The sequence below is a fragment of the Protomyctophum bolini genome (assembly GCF_963924005.1).
Source record: "Protomyctophum bolini genome assembly, chromosome: 17".
Lineage (NCBI taxonomy): Eukaryota > Metazoa > Chordata > Actinopteri > Myctophiformes > Myctophidae > Protomyctophum > Protomyctophum bolini.
This window is the reverse complement of record NC_137878.1, coordinates 28,680,687-28,698,743: the sequence shown is the minus strand read 5'-3', so window position 1 is coordinate 28,698,743 and position 18,057 is coordinate 28,680,687. Positions and strand designations below refer to the sequence as shown.

Sequence of the window (18,057 nt, the reverse complement as noted above, 5' to 3'; positions counted from 1 at the left end):
AAATATTGGCACTCTGGCTATTGGCGTGTGCCTTCTTGTTTTTTCAAGATTTCCTCTACATACTGTAGACATGGCCTAGCTTCATGCAAGCCTGGTGGTTGATGTATTGTCAGAAGCAATACAGTACATAACCACTATTGCACACCTCAGTCAGTGTCAAAACGTTCCACTGAAGTGAACAATACCCTGGAGCTATAGTAAAGGAGCTATAGTAAATGTAACACATGCAGCTATCACTCATATGCCGACCATGACAGGAAGTGATGCAAGAGCGTATGAAAAGCAGGAAGTACATTGTATCTATGTGGCTCAATGTGGTTCAAGAGAGTGTTGCTTCCTCAACCTTGTCCATCTCGTTATGTTTCATGAGATATGGACAACGCTGATAGACCCAGGGTTTAAGAACTGGTCAGGTTGAAGTCCAAGCGCTACGGAAGCTAATATAGGCTAGTGCCTATGAAAACAATTATCTGCCCTGGATGATTCATCAATAAAATAGTCAGCATTTCAAATTGATTTACAAAAACTAATAGTTTGAAGTGATTGGCAAATATTAGAAGTAAAGAGCCATTGGGGAATAATGTAAGTGCATCAGACCATTGCTGTTTAGTATGGTAATAATTAGATGGTTAAATGTTATGGCACTCCTATAAATATAACCTGATCAGGAGAAAAGCTTTGCTAAGCCATAAACCATTGTAAGATCAACTCACAACTGTAAATAATCTAAAACACGTTTTGTTTACATCGGTACCGCAAAATGGTTACCCTTTTGCTGTTGAAATGCTAAACATAATAATAAATATTAATTTTATTTTGTATGTATCGTAGCAACACAAAAAAGCAGTAAAGACAGTCAAAGTGGAAATTTCCCCATCTCACCCAGTGCTGGGCTCTTACTTCCTCAATTACTACTGTATCTTGGAGGAAGTACTTAAATGGTCAAGAACATTTCACATTTTCATGTGCTTCAAGCTTAGACTTTTTAGGAGAATTGTTAGCACTTTACAACTGCCTTAACTTTCAGAATAAAACCATGAAAATGTATATCACAACTTATATCAATTGCACAATTCGACTTCCTTCACTGAAGAACAAAATAGCATTTTCTTTTGGCAATTCAGGACATGTATGGAATGTTACCCTTTCCATCTGTGCCATCCAGCTGATAATCCATCTCTCTCTCCCTACCTCCCTCTGGGTATCAGGCCTTACCTCAACTTCAGGTTTTCCATAAACTGTTCCATTGTCACTTCATCCAGGAGTACAAAGTCTGACTTCCCAAACTCTAGGTCCTCGAGCTCCGCCATCCCTGAGGACAAATCAGTCCTCACACACCCACAAAGGCAAACAGAGAGAGGACGGAAAGCAACTGACAAGAGAGGAAAGAGAAGTGTAGACTTCTCTGGCCCGGTAGTGAAGACACAGTTTGTGTATGTCTGGCAGTGGGTGTGGCGTAACTGTTCTTTTTGTGGATTAGGGTGTGCTTCAACGAGTCACTGAGGGCTGTGGTCTACATGCTACAGCACGTCATCCTGTCAGTCAGTCCATGTGTGTGTGTGTGTGTTTGCGCACATACAATACATGCATGCTCGTGCTCATCTATATATACACAGCAGAACTATCATTAAACCCATACACCACTTCTGCATCCTCCTCCCGGACTCTCTTCCTGCCACACATGGCTGTGAGGGCCTCTGTGTTTCAAAACCGTTGCTGAACTTATCGTGGCATGAAACCCGATCACAATGTCAAACTTTTCCTGCTCACTTTCCGTCACGGTCTTCCTCCGTGTGCACATTCTGCATCTTTCCTCCCTCATTTTGATTTCCCAATGTTATAACCGTGAGATATTTGTGACAAAGCCTTGGAAGATTAACTTGTAATTATGGGCAATAAACCCAAAAGGATCGTTTTGGGTTTGGGTAAGGATCCTTAGTATGCTGGAGCGCAATACACTCGTTAACATTTGAGAGTTCAATGATTCAAAGGCACAAGACCACGTGGTAGTGAACTGTCTGGTTTCAATTCCACAACACATTACTATTGTTAGCTTTGCCTCTACATCTCCATACATCTCATTTCTTCTTTTAAAGTGAAGAGTTATTCAAATCACCCAGAGGATATGTTTTTGGCCCTATCACTACATGCTGGGGCATGGTCCTCCAATGTTTCAACAGTGGCGGCTTATCTTTCCCAAAACAGGCAGAGCAGTACAGCTCAAAATATGACTCAGATGTCATCCTTGTTCCATGACAAGCAATTAACCCAGCTTTATGTTTGTTACTTTGTTCTATATACAGAATATATTTAGTAACATTTTGAGCCAATGTAAGAACAAATCTCTTATTTCTTTTTGCTATTGAAACCAAAACTGCGATCAGATTTGTGGCTGAAGTAATCAGAATGGAACAAGATGGTGTTCAAACAGAGATTTCATGCAAGCATTAGCCTCGGAAACCCAGACGTTTTTATTTCCAGGGAGAAAAAAAAAGTCTGGGTCTGAGTCCACTTCAATTCGGCATAGAGTAGCGCAAACATTGCTCACTCTCTGCTGATTTCTGATTGTCTGCACCTTTGTAAAATTGACATACACACGCACACATACACGCTCCTCTCTCTCTCTGTCGCTCTAAGTAATTAGTCTCATGTCGCGCAGCTGCGCATATATTCTCCCGGCGGATCCTGCCGGGAGCTGCCTATGCCATAAAAAGCATAGGTGAGTTCCAGGCTATGCAAGCATTGACTGGAAAGTGGTATGAGTGAGATCAGGGGCGTTTGACTCCGTGACGTCACATCACGTTTCAATGGACATTGCACCAATTGGTAACTGGGCATGTCACAACTAACCCAACTATAAGCACACTTGCAGTATGTTCCCTCTTCTTTTCAGGTATGACTGTATAGGTTTTTCTTGACTCACGACAGGGAACAATTGACACAGTTCCCACTGTGTTGTTTGCCGTCTACCATCATGATGAACTCTAATCCAATAATTGCTGAACCTCATTATGTACCCAACATGACCACTCATGACCAACAATGTCTGTCCGGGTAGATTAAAAAAAGCATTACTTCCTGCTGTGAGGGGTTATGTTATCTAGATGTTGGACTCAGATGTAGCAAAATTAAATTACACCAACATTAATTTTGCCAACAGCATGAGAATACCTTAAAGATACAGACTGACGGAAATCAAATACTCCTCTTAATGTTTAATCAAAACGTCCCAAATTAAGACACAAACAAAACATTATACCACTCCACTTTGTGGCTTCCTCCTGCGGTTAGGGACAGGGTTAGTAAGGAGCGTGTCGAAATAGTGATTTTAATTATACTGTGGTTTAATACCTAATGTTTGGCAACTTTTTACACTCAAAAACAGATTTGTTTGAATTAGAATTGTCCCCAAAGAAAACATAGGACAATACATAATGCAATTGCTATATAATGTTGACAAGACATGCACAGGAAACCCAGCAGCAGCTTTCAGTCATTTCCTGTTTATTTTCTTTATCTTTTGATTGATGTCTGTCGCGGAAAACCTATTTAAAAATGCCTTCACTTTCTTGGTTGCTGAAGGATCAGCCTGGTTTGCCTTGTTTTGGCTGCGGTCCGCACCAGCCCTCTCTTCCCTGACCTTTTCCCGGGATTCAGAGTTGCATCTTGCTCTACGGAGTCGACTGCTTTGCAGAGGAGGGTCTGGCTCAGCAGCCGCTGCTCCATCATCCTGGTATTTAGATGGGTAGTCGGGAGTTGCGTTAGCATCACGAGCACTCGGTTTCACTTTGGACAGTGAGCTACTCCTCCCCTTTGACCCGCGGTCTAACATCCTCCCAGCTCGTACTGGTGGCAACTGCACGGTGGGCTTTCCCAAAAGCCTCTGTGTTACCTCATAGCAGTCTCGAGATGGCCCAACCAGGTGGATTGTGTCCCCCGTTTGACTGATGACCACCATTGGATAAATAGCCTTGTATACCTTCATTTGTTTAATGATGTTTGCGCGGGTAACGCTGTCATGGTCTGACAGACAGATATGATGGGTGCGTAGTGATTTGGTAAGATCATCCAGAAGTTTTTGCAGTTCCCCCCTCGCAACATTTGCACTGCTCCCTGATAAGATGACATTGATTAAGCCAGGACCCACAGGAGACAAGTCCATTTTAATGGTATGGCTGTTTAGTATGAAGGCAATATCCTTTGTTTTGAAGGACTGAGCATAACGCAATACATCCTCATCAGTGACAAAGGCTTCACGTCTTGCCCGGGGGTGATTTTGTATTGAAGACTGGTCTGCTTGTTCCAGAGGGGAAGAGTTGGTGGGATACATGGGCAGGGCTGGAGAGATAAAGGTACCTCTGCTACCAGCAGCATACATAGAGTTATCTTCAGTGTGGGCTTTGTATATTGCACCTGTGGAGCGATTGTGGCCATTAAGTGAAGCTGAGGATGTGGTGTTCTGGGAGTGGCTTTGTGAGCTAAGAAGCTTCTCCAAGCGAGCCTTCACTGCTGTCAGCATCATAAATGTGCCCTTGACACGCACCTGCTCTCTGGACGTGCGAGTTGTCACAAAACCATGCAAAGTGAGGAGTTGCATCACTTCTGTCTCCTCAGGGAAGATGCTGATATCCAGGGTGGCCTCTACTGGAATATCTACCTGCAGAAGGAAGGAAAATTCTGAATGAGCAAATGATCATTCATAATTAATCTGATATTCTGCCGAGTGCAGTGCTATATGTGACAGGGTAGCCTATGTGTATAGCCTACCTCTGGCATGTCAACAGGTTTTACTGTTAATGGAAATTGTCGATTATCAACCTCCATCACATGGGATTGATAGGAACCATGTTGCAATACACGGGCAGCGACTGGGGTGGTGAGAAGTACACGATATTTTCACCATTAAAGTGATGCTACAATTTAGGCATTTAGCAGACGCTCTTGATCAAGAGCGACTTACATTAAGCAAAAAACAAAAGCATGGCATACATCACATATATAAAAAAGTAGTTATCATGAATCATGTATAAACTAAGAACGTTAACAGTGGAGTATCTTTGTCAACTACCTTCTGGCTCCTCAAATATGATCAAGGCCTGTCCCGGGCGGTATGAAGGGTACAGCACTCTCTGCACCTCACCACCTCCGTGACGACCTCGCAGGAAATGTATGGTGAGCTTGTCAACAATTCTGTCAGCCGGCAGAATATTTGGAACCCCAAGAACCTCCACGGCAATTCCTCTCCTCGCCATTGTCACTTACCAACTTTAGTAGGCCTAAATTGCAATCATTGTCTGGCAGGTGCGGTTAAAATGTATAGCTGCAGAATCCGTAGTCCCAATTCCCATCTCTAAAGTGAAAGTAGAGTAAATTGTTTCGACGAAAATAAAGTCAACGCCGTTGACTTGACCAACACGTTGAACCGTTCAGACTGGACGTGCGAGTTGTCTCAAAACCATGCAAAGTGAGGAGTTGCATCACTTCCGAGGCTACCACAGTAGGTTAGTAAACCATGGTTTCGAAAACTATACTTGCATAGGCTTAGGCTATCATAAATGAAGTATCCCCAGGAACTGCTGTGAACCAGAGCTACCCAGGAATATAATGCAACCCATGAGGGTAATTTAGCTTCTTCACATAAAGATCAAATTCACTCAATTTAAATTCAGTAGTTCACCCATGCCAGTCAGTCAATGCCAATATTAGTCAGCCGAAATGGAAAGCGAAAGTTAGTGTGTGCGTGGCTGCGTGCAGTGACAAACGGGGATTTCACAGTGAGCCTATAATCTACGGTACTCTTGCCACTGGCACGCGAAAAAACAAAATCTTATGAGTATGACCACGTACATAAATGTTTCGGATTAATGATAATTTTGTAGTAGCTAGTCCGTTTATTAATCATAACTCAGAATGTGGCGCTCGTAAAACATTCTATTTAAAATAATACCGCCATCTAGTGCCAAAGAATGTAAAACAAGTAGTGCAGTATATTAAAATACTTTGTAAATTTGTGATAAAAAATTCCATTGTAAGATTACTTTATTAGGACTGGCCGCATTGCTTCCAGATCAGTCATTCATTCTGATAGCAGATCATAGCAGTTGACTATGCAATGGTAATGCAAGAGGAAAATAAACTTCAGTTTACAGTTGGAAGCTTAGGAAATGCCAACTTAAATGTCAAGTGCTGACAAGCTTTGAAAAAATGTCTTACTTCTTTCAGATACTTTACATAGGAATGATCGAGGCAATGCACAGCACCAGCTTGAACAAACAATGCTTTTGTAACCACTGCTGCAGTTTACTATAAAATAAACACCGAGATCACATACCTGCTGTAACCGTATCATTTATTTCAGGTCTGGTAGCAGTTTACAACCCATATCCAGCCAGGTTACAGTAATTGTATGCATTGCTGGAATGGGGCACAGTTATCCTAAATTAATTGTACTTTAGATTATCACAGAGCGCATCATATACAGAAAACAAATACAGAAATAAATCGAACCTTGATTTGCTAACAAATGAATAACTTCAAATAATTTGCTTAACAGCAATTTCACAGCACAGGCTTTAGTTCCGACATACTATTGGTCCGACTGTCATTAGAATGTCAACCTACCTCAAACCCTAACCTAACCATAGAGTAGCACATGTTCGACCGAATGTCGGACCGTTTGTGTGTCGGATCTGCGTGTGCATACCCACAGGTCCAACCAAGATGTCACTTAATATGAATACAAAGGGGCCATTTAATTGTCAAAAATACAAGGCACAAGCGGTCTCTTACCAATGCCACCTCAAGCGATCACATCACATACATACAGTAAGGTGATTCGAGACCAATAATGAATGCTGTTAAGTAGTATTGTTAACACAAAGGGGTGATACATATTCTTGGGTGTAGACACTGGCGACACTAGTGACACCGAGCTATAATAATGAACAGAATAATCCAACAGCACTGTAATATCTGGCTATTATTCCATATCAAAGTGCCATTCTCTGCACAGTGCGGCACATAACATTTGATGCTCCCAGTCCAATCAATTCCTACAGAGAAAGAAACATGTGAGGAAATGATTAGCTGCTTTTCAGGAAATTGAGAAGTGTTTCACACAATGTCAGAAATGCTGCCATTATTTGTCTGGGGATTACCTATAACCCTGCCACGAATAAATCACAGCAGGGCCTCAAACCACCCCATCTCTCTCTAGCAAGCACTACAGGAAAGGACAGAGCCATTAGGGGCAACGCCTTGCTGGAAGGCTTGCAACAGTATACTGTAGCTTTTACGGACAACGTATGGACAGGTTGGCCAGTAATCGAGAGGGTACCAGTATTGTCCTCATCGAAGAGGACCAAAACAGGCAGCCTCTCAGTTCCTAAAGACAAAGAAAGCGCAAGCTCCGCAACTACTTCAGCTGAGGTGCTTAAGGATGTTTCTGAAATGGCGTAAGCATAGTTTACTTGAGTTTACTCACTAGTAATGCCCAATTAGTCGTCATCTGGTTGGCTGTCAGTGGTCTGCGTAATGTGAAATCTGCATTTAAACAATTTTAAGGGTGTAAATTTGAACTTTTCAATAGACTGCAGGCATCCTGAATTTTTTTTCTCCATTTTCCCAAGTTGTAAAATTTTTGTATTTGTCCTCAATATGACTTAGCTTCAGTCAAAATTTCTCCCCCTCCAAAATGTGTCGAGTAAACCTACCTTGTAGTGTAAAGAACTTTACAGCATCATACTTCAGGTTTTTCATATCAGTCTGTGAGACGCCTCGCAGTAGTTGATGGAAGTACAATCTGCCCCTGGAAAACAAGAGCTATCCATAAAGTCTACTGGTAGAAACAAGATAATGAAACATGAACCATCCCATGGAACATGTCTGGGGTTTACCTATAACCCTGCCATGAATCAGACACAGCAGGGCCTCAAACTGCCCCAACTCTCTCTAGCAAGCACTACAGGAAAGGACAAAGCCATTATGGGCAAAGCCTTGCTGGAAGGCTTGCATAATATCTCTCCAAGAGTTCAATGAATAGTACTGCATGTAAAAATTAAATAAAAACATAAAATTAAACAAAGCCGTTTCTGCCAATAGAAATGTCTCCTGGTACGTACATTTCCACACCCATTTCACCTAGTGGTGTGTCTCACATCATACCTGGTGTTTAAAAGCCTACATAAGCATTCGGAAGAGTTTCAGGCTGGACTCGCTCCCATATGTAGGAACCTTCATGGCTTGCTTGCGAGTCATCACCACCTGGAAAAGGACATTTCATCATTATTATGACAAACTGTATAAGGAAATGCTGATAGAGGGTTGTGTACCGTCTGATAACCCTGCCTCACAACAGCCTCAGTTCTCTCTAGCATAGCACTACAGGAAAGGACAGAGCGACCACAGGCTCAATGTAGTGTAGTCAATTGATAAACATTTGTTAAAATGTTCAATCATTACAAATATAAATGCCACAAATCTGTCCTTCGCATATTTCAAGAACCGTTCGACTTCACACTGGTGTATTGCTGAGAACAATTTGTGTCCTGCATGGTTTAGCTCCCCAGTAACGGCCCAAAGGACTCTGGGAAGTTGTAGGAATATACAGGACGCCTGTCCTCGCCAGCCCGAGAGCCAGGGACAGAGGTTGTTTTACAACGTCGTGGAACGGGACTGTACGTCACAGCATTAATGCTACGCTCCCATAAGCCACAAGGACAGAGCCATGCGAGAGAGTAACCTCACAGGATATCCACGTTGAATACAATTTTCTGAAATGGCTTAAGCAGTTTATTTGAGATTGACTACACCCTGGCCATTTAGTCATCTGGTCCTGTCAAGGTCATATTGGCTGCCTGTCTGAGTGGTCTGACCTCTCCAATAAGTTGATTTAAAAAACATAAATTTGTATTTAAGGGATAGTTCACAGGGGGGGGGGGGGGGGGGGGAGACTTATTTTCTATCAATTATACACCCCATGGAGCCTTGAATTCACAGATTTGTTGGTTTTTTGGAGACTCTGCCAGTCAAATTATTAGTTTAGGAATGAGACAAACAAAATAATCTCCATGGATTCAAGGCTCCGTGGGGTGAGTAATTGGGGGTAAAAAAGATCAGGGGGCTGGCCCGGGTCCGGCGAGCCGCCCCACATCCCGAAACGGTCGAGAAATGACAGCTACCAACCAAGCTATTTTCGTGCTTGGACAGACAGACCCAGGGACACAGACAGTCCCAGGGACACAGACAGTCCCAGGGACACAGACAGTCCCAGGGACACACAGCTGTGTAATGGAGTGGTTGCACCACTCATTAATTAAAAAAACATTTTGGGGTGAAATGTATGTATCCCAATAGCATATTTTTATTTGTCCTCAAACAGTTAGTCAGCTTAAAATGGACAAAAGTTGAGTAAACCTACCTCATAGTTTAAAGAACTTTGATATAGCCTCATACTTCGGGGGTTTCATATCGGTCTGTGAGACATCTCGTAATGATGAAGTACACTCTGCCCCTGGAAAACAAAGATATATCCATAAATACTACTGGAAGACACAGGATACATTAGAAATGTAAACCATCCCATGGAACATTAAAACTAAATTGTCTGGGGTTTACCTATAACCCTGCCATGAAGCAGTCACAGCAGGGCCTCAAACTGCCCCAACTCTCTCTAGCAAGCACTACAGGAAAGGACAGAGCCATTATGGGCAAAGCCTTGCTGGAAGGCTTGCATAATATCCCAACACTAGTCTCTCTAAGAGTTCAAGGAACCGTAAAAGTTGAATCCATTAATGAATAGCACTGCATGTAAAAAAACAAAACATAAAATTAAACAAAGCCGTTTCTGCCAATAGAAATGTCTCCTGGTAAGTACATTTCCCCACCCATTTCACCTAGTGGTGTCTCACACATCATACCTGGTGTTTAAAAGCTTACATAAGCATTCAGAAGAGTTTCAGTCTGGACTCGCTCCCATATATAGGAACCTTCATGGCCTGCTTGCGAGTCATCACCACCTGGAAAAGGACGTTTAATTTGTTAAAATGTTCTACCATTACAAATATAAATTCCACAAGTGATGTGAAAACTGACATGTTGATTAATGAGCGTGGTCCCTGTCAAATAAATAAAATAAATCTGTCCTTTGCATATTTCAAGAACCGTTCGACTTCACACCCTGCAGGTGTATTGCTGAGAACAATTTGTGTCCTGCATGGTTTAGCTCCCCAGTAACGGCCCAAAGGACTCTGGGAAGTTGTAGGAATATACAGGACGCCTGTCCTCGCCAGCCCGAGAGCCAGGGACAGAGGTTGTTTTACAACGTCGCGGAACGGGACTGTACGTCACAGCATTAATGCTACGCTCCCATAAGCCACAAGGACAGAGCCATGCGAGAGAGTAACCTCACAGGATATCCACGTTGAATACACTTTTTTCTGAAATGGCTTAAGCATCGTTTACTTGAGATTATTGACTACACCCTGCCTATTTAGTCATCTGGTCCTGTCAAGGTCATATTGGCTGTCAGTGGTCTGACCTCTATAGGTTGATTTAAAAAACAAAACAAATTGTATTTAAGGGATAGTTCACCGGGGGGAAAAAAAAGACCCATTTTACAGGTCCATCTCAATGAATATTTTGTAAAAGTTAATTCTTCCGTAATTCATAGATTCTCAATTCATTGTGCATAAAGTGAAGTATTTAAAACCTTTTTTGTTTTAATCTTGATTATGGCATACAGTTCATGAAAATCTAAAAATCTTATCTCAATGAGTTCGAATATTTTACGAGACCACTAAAAATGTTTTTTTAAAGGAGAAATGTTGACAATCTGAAAAGTATATTAATGTATGCCGTTAATACTTGGTCTGGGCTACTTTTGAACAAATCATTTCATCAATCATAATGATTGAATCATACATCATCATATTCTTTATTTGTCCTCGAATAGTTAGTCAGCTTAAAATGGACAAAAGTTAAACCAACGTAAACCAACCTCATAGTTTAAAGAAGATCTGTGAGACATCTCGTAGATTATGAAGTACACTCTGCCCCTGGTCTGGAAAACAAAGAGATATCCATAAATTCTACTGGAAGACACAGGATACATTAGAAATGTAAACCATCTTCAAAATGGAAAAATTAACATACATGTTAAGAACTAGATTAGACAACTTCTACCAAATTTGGAACAACTGGTTTGTGCATATTGCCCCCCTGAGAGCGGACTTCGTGTAATCTCACTGGTTCATTGCCTGCTGTATGATTGTATAAATATAAAATGTATAAGACACCTCTCCTCCTCTCGTGGTCGAAGACCAAAGCTATATTGTTTTTGTCCCCCTCAGCATAAATGTATATACTTTAGTTGTTGTTGTTTTTTGTTTTCTTATGTCTTTTTCCGCCCACTCTTTCTTTTTTCTTTGTCCTCCTGAAATGTACCACCTGAAGTATTACTGCCGTGCCTGTCTCTGTTTGAGTGTGGACTCGATGTCTTATATAGGAAAAAGGACTATACTATACAGAGACATTGGAGATGTTGCCACATGGAGGGGGGATGAGGGAGGGAAGAGGGGTGGGGAAAAAAAAGAAAAGAAGAAAATCTTGGGAACTGCTCTTATATCGTTTGTAGAAATGCTATATGTACAATTATACTGCACTTTCCGAATAAAACAAATATTATAAAAAAAAAAAAAAAGAAATGTAAACCATCCCATGGAACATTAAAACTAAATTGTCTGGGGTTTACCTATAACCCTGCCATGGAGCGGTCACAGCAGGGCCTCAAACTGCCCCAACTCTCTCTAGCAAGCACTACAGGAAAGGACAGAGCCATTATGGGCAACGCCTTGCTGGAAGGCTTGCATAATAATATCCCACCACTAGTCTCTCTAGAAGAGTTTGAGGAACCGTGAAATAGTGCGAGTCCATTAATGAATAGTACTGCATGTCAAAAAAGGCCTCTTCACACTAACGTGGAATCAACGTAAACAAAAAAGGTCTGCAAATAGAACTGTCTCCTGGCTGGTACGTACATTTTCCCTCCCATTTAACCTAGTGGTGTTGCCCATCACATCATACCACTATTCGTTATGTACCTAGCCGTTTTTGTTGCGCTAGAAAACTTGCATCAAGGTTAATAATATAGCATGAATATAGCCATTTCATTTCCCCAAAATTACATGCAAGGCAATGTTATTATTTTAATTGGTGAAATCCACTTTGTTTGCATTCGTTTATGTAGCAAAATGTGAATTTGAGACCATATTTCGCCATGCAATGATGGTGAATAAAAGCATTATACACAGGGCTGCACACAACTTTTTTGGTCTAGTACTCAGAGGAACACCTGAGTTACTTGGTGCTCCCAAAATGCGGCGACCCGTCTCGCCGGATAGATAAAAGAGGGATGCATGAATAACTTTTAGCAAAACGATATTTACTGGATGAGTGGGGAGACAATGAAGTATTGCAACTCTACATTCATCCCATTATAAAAAAAGAAATCTAGAGTTGGAAATTGCCTAGTCTAGGTCCATGTGTGGTCCAGCCCTATGGAATGCATAGTCTAATAAAAACAACTTAATACTTCCTAAGGATAATATGAGCATCAAAGCACATAAGCAATATTTAGATACTTTTATTTTTTATTTAAATAACCGATCTACTAGCTCACGTGTTGTGGAGGCGACACGTTGTGAGCTTGCAGATCAGATTTTTTGCGACACATCGTACGGCGAAGCATACGTCAGGCTTCCCTTTTGTTTTTAGCCGAGGCGACGTACAGTCAGACACACATGGCTCCTCGGTGCAAAAATAAACAGTGTAAAAAAAAGTGGTAAAAAGTGTCAATTGTTCCATTTGGTTAACATGCTTTATCCTTACCTGGTGTTTAAATGCTAGTACAAAAGCATCCAGAAGAGGTCACTCTGGAGTCTGAACCCACCTCCATGTGTAGGGCCTGCTTGCCAGTCATTGTCACCTACCTGGAAAATGACATTTCATCATCATTCTAAAACACAATAAGGCAATTCTGACAGAGGGTGTACTGCCACGAGATGCACCAAGGCCTCAGTTCTCTCTAGCAAGCGTGACTACAGGAAAGGATAGACTCAGAGCAACCACAGGTTCAGAGTAGTCACTGAAGTCCATTGATAAACATTAACATTTTATTTTGTTCAAATGTTCAATCATTAGACTTCACTCTGCAGGTGTATTGCAGAGAACAATTTGTGTCCTGCATGGTTTAGCTCCCCAGTAACGGCCCAAAGGACTCTGGGAAGTTGTAGGAATATACAGGACGCCCGTCCTCGCCAGCCCGAGAGCCAGGGACAGAGGTTGTTTTACAACGTCGTGGAACGGGACTGTACGTCACAGCATTAATGCTACGCTCCCATAGGCCACAAGGACAGAGCCATGCGAGAGAGTAACCTCACAGGATATCCACGTTGAATACACTTTTATCTGAAATGGCTTAAGCATCGTTTACTTGAGATTATTGACTACACCCTGCCTATTTAGTCATCTGGTCCTGTCAAGGTCATATTGGCTGTCAGTGGTCTGACCTCTATAGGTTGATTTAAAAAAGAAAACAGTTTGTATTTAAGGGATAGTTCACCGGGGGGAAAAAAAAGACCCATTTTACAGGTCCATATCAATGAATATTTTGTAAAAGTTCATTCTTCCGTAATTCATAAATTCTCAATTCATTGTGCATAAAGTGAAGTATTTAAAACCTTTTTTTTTTTAAATCTTGATGATTATGGCATACAGTTCATGAAAATCTTATCTCAATGAGTTCGAATATTTTACGAGACCACTAAAAATGTTTTTTTAAAGGAGAAATGTTGACAATCTGAAAAGTATATTAATGTATGCCGTTAACACTTGGTCTGGGTTACTTTTGAACAAATCATTTCATCAATCATAATGATTGAATCATACATCATCATATTCTTTATTTGTCCTCGAATAGTTAGTCAGCTTAAAATGGACAAAAGTTAAACCAACGTAAACCAACCTCATAGTTTAAAGAAGATCTGTGAGACATCTCGTAGATTATGAAGTACACTCTGCCCCTGGTCTGGAAAACAAAGAGATATCCATAAATTCTACTGGAAGACACAGGATACATTAGAAATGTAAAACATCCCATGGAACATTAAAACTAAATTGTCTGGAGTTTACCTATAACCCTGCCATGAAGCGGTCACAGCAGGGCCTCAAACTGCCCCAACTCTCTCTAGCAAGCACTACAGGAAAGGACAGAGCCATTATGGGCAACGCCTTGCTGGAAGGCTTGCATAATAATATCCCACCACTAGTCTCTCTAGAAGAGTTTGAGGAACCGTGAAATAGTGCGAGTCCATTAATGAATAGTACTGCATGTCAAAAAAGGCCTCTTCACACTAACGTGGAATCAACGTAAACAAAACAGTGTCTGCAAATAAAAATGTCTCCTGGCTGGTACGTACATTTTCCCACCCATTTAACCTAGTGGTGTTGCCCATCACGTCATACCACTATTCCTTATGTACCTAGCCGTTTTTGTTGCGCTAGAAAACTTGCATCAAGGTTAATAATATAGCATGAATATAGCCATTTCATTTCCCCAAAATTACATGCAAGGCAATGTTATTATTTTAATTGGTGAAATCCACTTTGTTTGCATTCGTTTATGTAGCAAACTGTGAATTTGAGACCATATTTCGCCATGCAATGATGGTGAATAAAAGCATTATACACAGGGCTGCACACAACTTTTTTGGTCTAGTACTCAGAGGAACACCTGAGTTACTTGGTGCTCCCAAAATGCGGCGACCCGTCTCGCCGGATAGATAAAAGAGGGATGCATGAATTACTTTTAGCAAAACGATATTTACTGGATGAGTGGGGAGACAATGAAGTATTGCAACTCTACATTCATCCCATTATAAAAAAAGAAATCTAGAGTTGGAAATTGCCTAGTCTAGGTCCATGTGTGGTCCAGCCCTATGGAATGCATAGTCTAATAAAAACAACTTAATACTTCCTAAGGATAATATGAGCATCAAAGCACATAAGCAATATTTAGATACTTTTATTTTTTATTTAAATAACCGATCTACTAGCTCACGTGTTGTGGAGGCGACACGTTGTGAGCTTGCAGATCAGATTTTTTGCGACACATCGTACGGCGAAGCATAAGTCAGGCTTCCCTTTTGTTTTTAGCCGAGGCGACGTACAGTCAGACACACATGGCTCCTCGGTGCAAAAATAAACAGTGTAAAGAAAGTGGTAAAAAGTGTCAATTGTTCCATTTGGTTAACATTCTTTATCCTTACCTGGTGTTTAAATGCTAGTACAAAAGCATCCAGAAGAGGTCAGTCTGGAGTCTGGACCCACATCCGTGTGTAGGGCCTGCTTGCCAGTCATTGTCACCTACCTGGAAAATGACATTTCATCATCATTCTAAAACACAATAAGGCAATTCTGACAGAGGGTGTACTGCCACGAGATGCACCAAGGCCTCAGTTCTCTCTAGCAAGCGTGACTACAGGAAAGGATAGACTCAGAGCAACCACAGGTTCAGAGTAGTCACTGAAGTCCATTGATAAACATTAACATTTTATTTTGTTCAAATGTTCAATCATTCGACTTCACTCTGCAGGTGTATTGCCGAGAACAATTTGTGTCCTGCATGGTTTAGCTCCCCAGTAACGGCCCAAAGGACTCTGGGAAGTTGTAGGAATATACAGGACGCCCGTCCTCGCCAGCCCGAGAGCCAGGGACAGAGGTTGTTTTACAACGTCGTGGAACGGGACTGTACGTCACAGCATTAATGCTACGCTCCCATAGGCCACAAGGACAGAGCCATGCGAGAGAGTAACCTCACAGGATATCCACGTTGAATACACAAAACCACCACATCAACTTTAAAAATCACAATTATCATTCAAATTAAATACTAGAATTTAAACTAAGGCATTAACAAGTTCAGTTCAGGGGACATGACAAAATACATCCATACTGCCCTTTTCATAGCTTGATACTGTAATCACAATATGAATAGCAAGTTTAATGTTTAGTCAATCGGCAGTTGTCCAGGACTGACCAAACCTGGTCCACGACAGAAGAGCACTCGCATCTTCAAATCAATAAAAAACCTGTTGCAAACACCAGGCAGAATGTGATCCATATTATATCCAAATTGTGTAAAATGGACCCTAATGGGGCTGTAACTCCAACCCTGACATGGAAGCAAATCTGGACACTTTGAGATTGTACAGTTAGGATTTTGCAGTCTAGTTCTGTTGAAGCCTTCTCTGCTAGCTGCAGTATCTGCCTGCCTGACATGTAGGGTCAACTTGGGTCCCGCAGTGGCTTGCAACCAGCATGTGCAATTATGACCCAAATAAGTAACTCTTGCAGAGTACCATTTGTACACTTTGAGATGTATTATTTTACTGGGTTAATAGGTTTATATATTGCAGAAACACCCAATACATGTTACAAAATGGACTGATCATCCATAAATCACTCTAGATGAGATGTACTGCAAAATAACATCTGCCTGGATTGTGGAAGATATGCCATTAATCATCATTAAGATATGTAAAAGAAATCACACGCGTGTGAAGTGAGGGGCGCTCTTATCATCATGACGTAAAATAGACACTGTCCATTTGCTCAGACAGACATAAGATTGTCCATTCATTGTCAATGGGAATTTAATGTTTGTGTAGTACAAAGTTACATTTGTGCACACACCAAAATCTGGAGGTGGAACGGAATAAAAGGAAAGCAGATTCTGACAATAAAAATGTGTCCTGGTTAATTTCCTTCACCTTAGTTATTTATAACCTAATGGTGTTGTCAGTTTCTGTTTTTTCCTGGTGTTTAAATGCCTACATACCAGCAAGTGTTCAGATGAGGTCAGTCTGGATGTCTGGATGGGGAAACCGGCATCACCACATGGGTTCTGGAAAGGGAATTCACCATTATTCTTTGAAACGTTGTATAAGGCAATTCTGACAAGACAAGAGGTTGTACTCCATAACAAACACAAACTGTCTGAGGTTTACCTATAACCCTGCCATGACAGGAGACACAGCAAGGCCTCAAACAGCCTCAGTTCTATAGCAAGCACTACAGGAGAGGACAGAGTCACGGACTGGCTCAGCCTTGCTGGACGGCGTGCATCATGGAAACTTGTGAGTGATGATTCAACTTGTCTACACTATAGTCTGCAGCATGCAATATGCAATATGCAAATATGTAGTCTAGCTAAACATATCAATGCAGAAAATAAGTAGAGACTTAATAGACAAACATACTAACCTTTCCATTTTGATCCTGTGATCACACCCGGTTGGTCAAGTGAACCTTTTACTTTCTTAAGGCTGCCTACAACAACTGCCTATCACACTAAACGGAATAATATTACAAATGAGTCAACGATCAGTACTTTGCTAAACTAATTCTCAAAAACCAATCTCATCTTATTGTTAAATTAACGCAGATGGCATTAGATAAGAGGACGTTACTACCATGGCACTCCTAATACTCGAAACAGAAAGAAATGTCCACAAACGTGTTATATATATCCTGTTTATACCGGATATTACATCACAAATGTTTTACTTGTTTGGTACAGTAGAGGGCAGTAAAGTACAGCTCATCAAGTTCTTCAGATCACGGTCACCTACCTACAGTGGACATTGATTGATTGATTGATTGATTGATTGATTGATTGATTGATTGACTGACTGACTGACTGACTGACTGACTGACTGACTGACTGACTGACGGACGTTTATTAACAGTTTGTAGAATGGGTACAGTTCAATGAAAGTACAGGTCAATACAAAATCTGCTAAGAGGATAAAACCAGAAAAAACACTGATAAGACTTGTTTACATCTAGGTCATTTTCAATACACTCCATACACTTCTATGAAAAAAAGGAAATAATCATATACACGGTTAGAAAATAAGGGAAAATATGTACAGTATAGAAAACATGGGGGTTCTGAAATTATGTTTAGATTTTATTTCAATCAGCTTATCAATTTTGAAA

At 41.1% G+C, this 18,057-nt stretch overlaps 2 protein-coding genes and 1 long non-coding RNA gene across 7 annotated transcripts in view; all 3 read right to left on the bottom strand.

The window, feature by feature from the left end:
* The window catches only part of myo1g (myosin IG), a 36,757-nt gene extending 34,904 nt beyond the window's left edge, over positions 1–1,853 (bottom strand). Inside the window, exon 1 of the mRNA XM_080788280.1 lies at positions 1,216–1,853. Within this exon, the coding sequence (XP_080644406.1) occupies positions 1,216–1,310 (95 nt within the window). The 5' untranslated portion in view covers positions 1,311–1,853. The remainder of the gene's footprint in view (positions 1–1,215) is intronic.
* A 1,466-nt stretch (positions 1,854–3,319) lies between these two features.
* rbm43 (RNA binding motif protein 43) lies at positions 3,320–5,798 on the bottom strand. Its single transcript, XM_080787015.1, has 3 exons — positions 5,069–5,798; positions 4,768–4,868; positions 3,320–4,657 (listed from the first exon to the last, which is right to left on the bottom strand). Exons 1-3 carry the CDS (start codon positions 5,250–5,252, stop codon positions 3,494–3,496), a joined length of 1,449 nt encoding a protein of 482 aa, XP_080643141.1. The 5' UTR covers positions 5,253–5,798; the 3' UTR covers positions 3,320–3,493.
* A 537-nt stretch (positions 5,799–6,335) lies between these two features.
* On the bottom strand, positions 6,336–17,555 carry LOC308331439. Of its 5 annotated transcripts, XR_013965602.1 has the most exons (13): positions 17,320–17,555; positions 17,064–17,127; positions 16,895–16,960; positions 15,324–15,424; positions 14,021–14,083; positions 12,886–12,986; positions 10,997–11,059; positions 9,918–10,016; positions 9,419–9,511; positions 8,164–8,262; positions 7,713–7,807; positions 7,484–7,542; positions 6,336–7,052 (listed from the first exon to the last, which is right to left on the bottom strand). It is a non-coding gene; the product is annotated as an uncharacterized lncRNA (long non-coding RNA). The 5 variants fall into 5 exon arrangements; XR_013965603.1 differs by lacking the exon at positions 17,064–17,127; XR_013965605.1 differs by lacking the exon at positions 17,064–17,127 and having other exon boundaries at positions 7,713–7,801.
* Between the last annotated feature and the right edge of the window lie 502 nt (positions 17,556–18,057).